Raw genomic sequence first — 10,305 nt, 5'->3', positions numbered from 1 at the left:
AAAATTTAAATCCTTTAAACTTAATTGAAACTGAAGGTTTGTATTATTAAAAGATTTTTGTATGTAACTAGTAAAAATTGCCTACGAACAAAGTATAATGTACTGTGTACCTAACGAGAAATTAAAAAGTACCCTTCGTTTACTGCTGTTTATTTTTTTGCACATTTATGCCCTTAATAATATAATTCATATTGATTTTATTTAGTAAATAGCAATTTGTGGCAATGAAAGCTGTTTCATAGTAAATCATGTTCGACAACTGAATAAACACGAATGTTATCATTGCATTTGCGATTGTTTGTACCTGACAATATTTAATACTGTCACAAAATTTTTGCTTGACCGCTCAGCATTTTATTTTAATAGTGGTTGTTGCCTATTATTTAAATGACATAATGTTAGTATAGTCGATCATATTTATTGTATGTTCTAAATTTTTACTAAAGCATTTTTTTATCATAAAATATTGCATGCATTTTGTCAAAGCAGATATTATAGTTGTAGAAGTTTTAAGTTCATTTTAAAAGTATTATATATGTATTTATTTTACGATTTGATGCATTTATTTAAGTTTAAATCTTTTATAATTACATTATCCTATTTTTTTAGTAGATTGAATTATCCAGCATGACAGTTTTTTGTGCAAATTTTACTGTAGAAAGTTTACTCGAAGCAACGTAAAATGGGGCGGTTGCTTGAATGCATTATTTCAGATGAAATTATTTTTACTGTTTATTTTGTATATCTGAACCAGATTTACATTTTAGTGTCTATTCTATGTGGGTTTTTCCGTTAATAGTTGTTTGTTTTGTATCACCTGTTTTGGTAAGTCCGAGAAAGGCACATAAAAATGTCATTGTTTCTGTTCGAAGTAAATGGCCATCGACATCGCTTATCATGGAAGCAAGGTAAAATTCCAGTTCAGTGATTTTTTATTGCGTGTAATGAAAGGTTTTCAGCGAATTTATGTCGAAAGAAAGCAATGAAAAATTTTGGCAATTTATTGAAGCGGTTATTGACAAACATCAAAATTCACTGGGAAATAGTAAGGTTATTGACTGAAGTTTATCTACCTTGAATTTATTTACTCGTGTTTTTTAGAAACCGATCGAGAGGTCTACAATGGGATTCTGCAGATTGGTGACCAGATTTTGAAATCGAAAGCTCGCTTAGAATTTCTGAAGCTTGCACTAACTGTTCGTGTTCATTCCGCAACTGTTGAAATGCACAGGCAGATAGCAGCCACATCATTGGATGTTCAAAATGGCAAAAGCGTTTATGCAGTTGTTCATGGGAAGCAAATTAGCGATTTGCAACAGTTGGATACGATTTTGAAGCATGCTGAAGCTTTGTAAGTTCGTGTTTTTGCAATGTTATTTGTTGATAATGACAGAGTGTTTTTGTGCGTTTAAAAATCGTCAGAGCGAGACCTGTCACTTATCAGTTTGATCATATATATCCGGGTAGTAAGCAGGGCTCTGTTTGTGTTCTACTGTACGCTGATATAGAAAATCCACATTTCAAACCTTGGCATTTGCAATTGAAAAAACTTGTACAGCGCGACGGAATTAGCTACATTCTGCGGCATTACCCAAAGGTAAAGATCGCATTGTTTAACTTGAATTATTATGATGTGCTTTTTCAGATGAATGACGATATGGTTGCTTTATCTGGATATGCTGTTGAATTGGCAATAAAAAGCACAGAATATAAAGCTGTCGATGATTCTGATAAGCAAAGTCGATTGAAAATTTGTTGATCATTATTTGCAATGTAACTTTGAAAATTGTAAATTTGTTTAGCTGGTTCTGAAAGCGGCGTTTCTTCATCCGAAGAAGAAGTAACCGATCTTAACGGCTTTAATGTAAAACTGTTGAAGTAAGGAGTTTTTGTAAAAGTATCAAGTAATTATTTTTTATTTTTTAATTGTGCATTTACTTTTTTCGGCAACTGTATCCTCATCTGGCCGAGCATTTGGATGAATTTCAGTTGCATCTGCTTGAAGCAGATGAACTAACACCGTTGAAAGTTTGGCAGTTGCAGCATCTTAGCTTTCAAGCTGGTCAGCGAGTGATGCTTGCGCCAAAAGAAGAAGCGCTTCGTGTTTTGAGAGATATCAGTCAGAATTTTCCTATCATGGCTAGGTAAGTATAGATGAAGCAAAATTGTAAAATAGACAAAATACGAGCATGTAAAGTATTTTAGATCATTAACTAGAATGTCGATAAATCCAAACTTTAAGAATGAAGTTGAAGAGAATCAAGCTGTAACAGATTTAATGATTTTACGAAGCAGTATTTAGAATGTTGAATTTTCAGGATGCATTTTCAAAGTTAAATATAGAACCTGGAGATTCGGCATTTTTTATTGATGGTATTATGATTGATCTGGAAGAGAAGGATATATTTAATTTAATTGAATTGCTCAAAAATGAAGAAATTCTCATTTCGGGCCTACTGAAGCTTGGCATAAGAGTATTTGTTTATCGTGACATGTTTATCTTATTTTCTGACAATAATAATAATTTATTTATAGAGAAAAGACTTTACTCTTCTGTACGCTATGAAAGGCAACGATCCCAACGCAGAATATGCTGTTGATTATACTCAGTGGTCACCACAGGTGAGAAAAAAGATATTAAACTTACATATATTATTATAATCAAATGTTTAATTGTTTAGTATATCAATAATTTGGAAAGTGATGCAGCGTACAGAAACTGGGGTAACAGCATTCATGCAATTTTACAGCCTTATTTTCCCGGCATGATTAGACCAATTGCGAAAAATTTTTTCACTTTGGTGACAGTGCTTTTTTTATATTTGTTGTATTATTGTTTGAGGTTTTTGATTTGCAGATTTTTGTTCTGCGACTTGGCGATAGGGCATCACAGAATTTGCTAAGCACTGCTTATCAAATGTACGAACACGTATTGCCGATCAGGTATTTCATTTTGCAAATACTGTTATGTTATTTCACAAAAAACAATGTTTTGATGCAAAAATTATGGCAGGATTGGTTTTATTTTTGTTGTCAACAATGATAAATCTGTATCCGGCTACGACGACGCTGGCGTAGCTATGCTGAATGCGTTCAATTTTATAAAAGAAGATCGATCTGTATCCAAAGCTGTAATGTTTTTGATAAAGGTGAATAATTTTACTTTGTTTATTCTGTTTGTCTACGTTAGTAATGGTTGATGTCAGTTTTCACAGCATATTCAAAGATTTAATGGAAATAAATTGCAGATTTGGTGCACATAAATGAGATTTGTGTTTTCAGATTTATAATACAGTTATGCGGGAGACAATTTCAGTTGAAGATGTTCACAAGTTGTTCAAGAGCAGTTATCGTGACGAAGATTTGAAGTCGGTTTTCAATTCTGAAGAGTACAACCAAGGGCGCAGTGTGAGGATCATTTATTTTTGTGAAGCGTTTCAAATTAATATTAGATGCGAATTTATTTATTTTGTTCTCCTCTTAGTCAGGTGTAGATTTTATTAAAGAAAGCGGGCTTTCCATGGTTCCAATGGTTCTGATGAACGGTTATCCATTTACTGAAGAAGAGGTTTTTTTGATTGATTGTCATTGAAGTGAGCTCGCCATTATGTTCTGCTTTTCATATTCAGATTTCTCCCGAGCATATTGAAGAAGCTATTTTGTCGAAAGTTATGCGATTCACAGTAGATATTCAAAAGGATGTTTACGAGGTTAATCAAATGTATGAATACTTATAAAAGAGATATAAATACTACTGCAATTTTCAGGGTAATCTTAAGGAAAATATGGACGTGCAACAGCACTTGATGAAAAAGCCAACAGTTTTGCCGAAATTGAATTATAATATATTGCAGATGGAAAATATTTTTCTTGACATGACAGACACATCCAGTAAGCTTGTTAGGTTTTGGATTTGTTCTTTTTTTGCCGATCAATTTCAGTCGTTTTTGTAGAACATGGAGCCATGTCTGTTGAGAAGTTTTCACATCTTGACTCCAGTGGAAAAACTCAGTTTATTATAGAGTCGATTTTATATTTGACTAAAAATGACGACGACATTCTTCGTCCAGTCACATTGTGGATTGTTGCAGATGTGGAATCCGACGATGGACAACAGTTCTTTTTGAACGCCATCAAATATTTAGTATAATTTAAATTTTTTATATTTTTTTCATAATATTAATACAATTAACATTTTTATTGGAAATTTTGAAGAAATATTCAGTGGACATGAGAATAGCTCTTATTCACAATCCAAAGAGTGAAGCCCAAGCTACAAAAGGCACTGCATCGCTTGTTCAAGCATGCATACAATTTTTGCCGCTTTACCAGTCGAAAGCAGTTATTGGAAAAATATTTGCAAACAAAATTACTACACTCGAAGATTTAATCAATTTGTCACCATCGGTAAGTGAAAAAATGATTATTTTTTTCAATCAGATTACTGAAGTATTTATAGGGTATTAGCTGGCCTGAATTTAAGAAAGCTTATAATTCGATGTCTGATATTTGGATGCAGTTGCATGTTCACTATGCCAAATTTGTGCTGAACTTAGATCCTGGAGTTGGAGCCATTGTCGCTAATGGAAAGGTGACCTGAGAGAGCTGAATGAATATTTTGCGTGATAAAATGACGGTGTGTTTATTTATTATTTAAGGTTTTGGCTCCGTTGTCGGCATCAGATTTCAATTCACTGAAAGATTTCAATTTTATCGAGAGATATCTGCTAACATCCGGTTGCAACGACATTGCGCAACATCTCAAAATTATTCCCTACCTCGATAAATCTCCAAAAGCGTAAAAACATTTGAACAAGTTTTTTTTAAAGCTCATCTGCAATTTTCCTGATTATTTTATCATATGCATATTCATAATAAGTTCATGTTTAGGTTAAGTGATTTAGTTATGCGTTTGTATGCATTTCTTCGACGATATAATGCCAATGAGAAACGACACTGGCCGATAATTGAAAATTATCATCACAGGTAAAAGCTGATAGATTATTTGGAAACACATTTATATTAAATTGTATAGCTTTTGTTGTATAGTTGTGTTCAGATAGAAGCTTCAGATCCTACAGCAGCTCAGTTTGACATTGTAGCAATTGTCGATCCTTTATCACCTGCAGCACAGAAGATGTCTCATCTTTTGGTTGTAAGTTTTTTTCTGCTTTATTCTAGAGATGTCAAAACTTGAAATGTACAGCGTGACAATTTCAGATACTTAGTTCGGTTTTGAACGTGCATATGAAAGTTTGCATGAATTGCAAATCGAAATTGTCAGAAATTCCGTTGAAAAACTTCTTTCGAATGGTCCTGCCCAGAGAGTTGGAATTTGCCGACGATGGTTCACTTAAAGCGCAACCGAGTGCGCGTTTTTCTGCACTTCCTCAAAAGCAGCTATTCACTTTAAATCTCATTGCACCGCAAAGTTGGATGGTGGAATCCGTAGATGCTGTTTACGATTTGGACAACATCAAAATGGAAGAAGTATGAAATTCGGACATCCCCTTTCAGCTTATCCATTTATTTTTCTATTTTTTGGTCTATTTGGTTTTCAGGTAAAGGGTGACGTGGTGGCAAAGTTTCAGCTGGAGTATATATTGCTTGAGGGGCGTTGCTTTGACGAACGTTCCGGAAGTCCTCCGCGTGGTTTGCAGTTCACTTTGGGCACTTTTCACGAGCCGTTCATGTTCGACACGATTGTGATGGCAAATTTGGTTTGTGGTTGCTTTATTTATATTTATTATCATTTATTTATATTTGAATTTCATTTTTTTAAATATTTTTTGCAGGGCTATTTCCAGTTGAAGGCTAATCCTGGTGCTTGGATTTTGGCATTGCGTGAGGGAAAGTCTGCTGAAATTTATGAAGTTAAATCGTAAGCTGTTTTTCGTTTGTGGCATTGAAACGGGTAGGGAAGGCGTCGTTTATATTAAACTGTGAATTTTGTTTAAGAGTGGACGGTGTCGTTCAGAATCAAACGACTTCAGTGGTCATTTTAGACGGATTTAGCGGCAGAATGATACATGTCAAAGTGGGATTTTTTGTTTCCACTTGTTGTTTGTTCGCAATCGACAAGAGCTTTTTTCATTTCAGGTAGCTAAGAAGAACGACCAGTTGGAAAATGAATTGCTAGCTGAATCTGAAGATGCAGAGTCGGAATCTCTGTGGCAGTCGATTTCCAAGTGAGAATCTTTCCAATTTACACAGTGGACAGACCCAGTTGTTCAAGTGTTGAAATCGAATTTTCTGAATTTCACTTTCCTGGAATATCTATCCCATCTTTTTTACTTTTTTAATTTAGAACTTTTCAATCTGGTGAAAAATACGATGTGATCAACATCTTCTCTTTGGCATCCGGTCACTTGTATGAACGATTTTTGAGGTACAGATTGTTATTCGAAATAAAAATATTTTCTTTTAAACATTGCATATTGAAATATTAAAATTTGTTTTCAGAATTATGATGCTCAGTGTGCTGAAGCATACAAAAACTGCTGTTAAATTTTGGTTGCTCAAAAATTACCTCTCTCCAGGATTTAAAGTATGGAAGTTTTTTGTTGTAATTTTTAGAAAAGATGTTCATCTGTTTGCTTATTATTGAAATTGTTCAGGAATTTTTGCCTTATATGGCCGCCCATTACAATTTTTCCTATGAATTGGTGCAATACAAATGGCCTCGATGGTTGCATCAGCAGACCGAGAAGCAGCGGATTATGTGGGGGTAAGATGACTTTATGATCCGTTTCTCACAGCTGATAGTGATTCAAGTAGCAGTTTATATTTGATTGAACGTCAATTAAAAAATCTTCTTTTTTCAAATCTATTCTCTGTCTGAAAATTGTAGCTACAAAATACTTTTCCTCGACGTGTTATTCCCGTTGGATGTGAAGAAGATCATTTTTGTCGATGCGGATCAAGTTGTTCGAACGGACATGTTGAATTTGATGGAACTGGACCTAGAAGGTGCACCATATGCTTATACACCATTTTGTGATAGCCGCAAGGAAATGGATGGTTACCGATTTTGGAAACAAGGATATTGGGAAAATCATCTCGCTGGTCGCAAATATCACATCAGGTACGTACTACCACTTTGCTTATTGTTTGCTGTTTTTTATCGCAGCACCTATGATATTTGTTTGTTTTGCGTTATGAATGAAATGGATAATGGATATTATATCAGACGAAAGTTTTATTTTTTTAAATTTTACAGTGCTCTTTATGTTGTCGATTTGAAAAAATTTCGCCAAGTTGCAGCCGGCGATCGTCTCCGTGGTCAGTATCACTTTTTGAGCAGGGATCCAAACAGTCTGTCTAATTTAGATCAGGTATATTTGTTGAATATAGTTTATTTGTTTTTTTATTTGAAAAGAAGCGGAATGTCAGTGTTGAATGCTTATTTCAGGATCTTCCTAATAATATGATACATCAGGTTAAAATTAAATCTTTACCTCAAGAATGGTTATGGTGCGAAACGTGGTGCGATGATAAAAGCAAGAAATTTGCCAAGACCATCGATTTAGTAAGTAAAACAGTGATCAACATTTTAATTAAATTATAACTGTTATTAATGTAATATTAATAAATTGCTTGCTTTCTGTGTTATGTTAGTGTAACAATCCAATGACAAAGGAACCGAAATTACAATCGGCAATGCGAATTATTGAGGAATGGAAAGATTACGATTCAGAAATCAAAGATCTACTTGATCAAAGAACGAAAGATAAGTGGAAAATAACAGAACAAAAAAGTAAGATTATTTTTCAAAATGCTCATATATTGTTCATTTTGAAATTTCAGCTTTAGAAAAACCCGTCCATGTCGATGATGAATTATAAATTCATTTGCCACATTTGTTGTATTTCTAAAAATTAACAGTTCGTTAATCGCAGTTATGTTCAAAAAATTTTCACAGTTATATTGAATAAAATTATCAAAAAATATACATATATGTATATTTGCTTATAATAATGAAGTTGTTGACATCGGATTTCAATTCACTGCTTATTTTCTGGTATTTCTGGAAGAAAGTTGGAATCGGGCTATGAATAAAGAAAATCAAGTACAAGACAATCGTAAAGCCGAAATAACAAGGTACCTTTCTGTAGTGGTTGAGTTCAAAATTTTATTTACATACATTCTGTTGTAGTTTGTTCAATGAATTTATGTGCATGCTGAAGTAAAAGTGATAGTCTGTGTCCCATAGGATATATGTAACTGATTGGACCAAACGCGAGAATCTAAATATAGCATTTGTAAGAATGGATGAAAATGGAACAATTTTCTTTTTTTGTTATATCATTACCATGAAAAATTGCATTATTACTAATGTATATTTAAGGGATGATTTACCTCAGGAGACAGAAAGCATAAGTAGCGCCACAGAGATGAAAGCAAGACAGAGAGGAATGATAGAAAAAAAGCTTCGCAAATATGTAGTCGGAATCAAAAATCAGAATTCACTAATCAAATTGCGCATTATGCCTGCGAATTCTCTTGGCACTTTGCGCTTGTCTCACCGCAGGCTGTCCAAGGTTATACTACACAAAAAATACCATTAATCTAATATTTTAATGAAATAAGTTTATTTTCTTAAGCAAATGATTGTTATTTAAAGTTTTCAAATATTGTTTACTCTTTATGAAAAAGTAACTTGATCATCGATTACTGTATAAGACGAACTTTATTCTAGTTAATGATAGGTGTTTTTTTAATTTATTCTGATGGTTGAATGCTAAAGCTCAACTATGTTAAGAGCTTCACAACCAGACTGCTTTAAAAGAATTTGCTTCATCAAGTTTTGTTTATCTAGAAGAGTTGTGGAAAGTTGCTTTGCAGGTTTAAAATGTTTTCCTGCTTACTATAGTGATCAAAAAATGAAAAATGATTCAGTTGATTGTTCACATAATCGCGACAAGTTTAAGAATTATTATCGCAAGCACTGGGATACTGACATTACTGTCGAAGATGAGACGGTAGTTGAGTTGAAGAATCGCATTTTGAAGGGCGATCGATCTGCACTGGCTTCAGCCATTACACTAGTGGAATCCAATCATCCGACTAAACGTGCCCAAGGTGAATGCCTTTTGCAGAGCATGTTGAAAATATCGAAAAAGCGTTTTGATGAACACGGTCCAAAGTCGTTGATATTTCGGATTGCTATCACCGGGGCGCCGGGTGCAGGCAAATCTACATTTATCGAGTCCTTCGGACTGTACCTTATTAGAGAGCTGAAGAAAAAGATCGCTGTATTGACGATTGATCCGTCTTCTGAAAGAACTGGAGGTATAAAATTTATGCAATTAATACTGAAACTGGGCAAAATTGTTTTTGAATTGAAAGTTGAATTAGTATCCATTTGTAATTCTTTGGAAAAGACACGTCTATATTGTGAATGGAAATTAAACTTATTTTCAGGCTCCATAATGGGCGATGTTGCGAGGATGAATGAGTTGTCCAAAGAGCCGAATTGTTACATTCGACAGTCTGCAACTGCCGGTACTCTGGGAGGTGTTCGACGTGGTACCCACGAATCCGTAGTGCTTTGCGAAGGAGCCGGTTATGATGTTGTTCTCATAGAAACTGTCGGTAGTATTGCATGCAATAATAACTTCAGTAGCATTTTCAAAAGCTGTTCAAAGAAAGTATGTTTGCTTTTCTCTCTTATCTATATGTTATAATCAAGGTGTTGGCCAATCGGAATCGGCTGTAGCAAACATCGCCGACATGGTTGTATTGTTACTTTCGCCAGCACTTGGAGACGAGCTGCAAGGCATCAAACGTGGCATTATGGAAATGGCCGATCTCATCCTGGTAACGAAAGCCGATGGCGATTTGCTAAAGCAGGCTCGTTTGACGCGTGCTGAATTTTCGTCCGCCTTGAAATATTCTCGAAGTCGTTTCCACTGCTGGCGTCCGCAAGTTTGCCCGTTTGATTCAATTTGAAAATTTGCAAATTATTTCAGTATTTCTTTTTTATTCTCTTGCTCAGGTCCTGCTAGTCTCATCTCGCACCAACAAAGGCATAACGGAAATTTGGAATGAAATGGAACACTTCAGAAATGCACTAAGCGAAAGCGGTGTTCTATTGCTGCAACGTCACCAGCAAATGTTGCGTTGGATGTGGAATCACATTGACCATGTTTTGAGCGGCCTGTTTCGTCATCATCCTGATGTTGTCAAGATGGTTTGAATAATATTTTTCAAATGTGGGCTATATTTAAATTCAACAAGTGTAAGCATTTTAGCTGCCACAGTTAATCAGAGAAATCCAGAATGACAATGTTACGCCAGTAACTG

The 10,305-nt window shown here is 34.6% G+C and overlaps 1 protein-coding gene across 1 annotated transcript; it reads left to right on the top strand.

Moving 5' to 3' along the window:
• The first annotated feature begins 627 nt into the window (after positions 1-627).
• Tsp_04304 (putative LAO/AO transport system ATPase) lies at positions 628-9,951 on the top strand. Its single transcript, XM_003375071.1, has 31 exons — positions 628-677; positions 768-908; positions 960-1,045; positions 1,102-1,351; positions 1,423-1,597; positions 1,646-1,739; positions 1,803-1,864; positions 1,990-2,144; positions 2,538-2,622; positions 2,858-2,943; positions 3,014-3,149; positions 3,283-3,408; positions 3,630-3,710; positions 3,768-3,891; positions 4,226-4,407; positions 4,460-4,591; positions 5,036-5,155; positions 5,221-5,490; positions 5,562-5,720; positions 6,100-6,188; positions 6,308-6,388; positions 6,463-6,547; positions 6,618-6,727; positions 6,851-7,084; positions 7,220-7,334; positions 7,412-7,528; positions 7,639-7,756; positions 7,983-8,100; positions 8,819-9,291; positions 9,424-9,594; positions 9,692-9,951. The coding sequence occupies exons 1-31, from the start codon at positions 628-630 to the stop codon at positions 9,949-9,951; spliced, it is 4,485 nt and encodes a 1,494-aa protein (XP_003375119.1).
• The last annotated feature ends 354 nt before the right edge of the window (positions 9,952-10,305 follow it).

Source organism: Trichinella spiralis, assembly GCF_000181795.1.
Source record: "Trichinella spiralis strain ISS 195 chromosome Unknown Scfld5, whole genome shotgun sequence".
In the NCBI taxonomy this organism is placed as follows: Eukaryota; Metazoa; Nematoda; class Enoplea; order Trichinellida; family Trichinellidae; genus Trichinella; species Trichinella spiralis.
This window is presented reverse-complemented; position numbering and strand designations above follow the sequence as displayed.

Coding starts and splice junctions, on each gene's coding strand:
- Tsp_04304 (XM_003375071.1), top strand. CDS start 628: ATGACAGTTTTTTGTGCAAATTTTACTGTAGAAAGTTTACTCGAAGCA. Junction 7,529..7,638: donor TTGCCAAGACCATCGATTTA/GTAAGTAAAACA, acceptor CCAATGACAAAG/GAACCGAAATTACAATCGGC. Junction 7,757..7,982: donor GAAAATAACAGAACAAAAAA/GTAAGATTATTT, acceptor ATAATAATGAAG/TTGTTGACATCGGATTTCAA.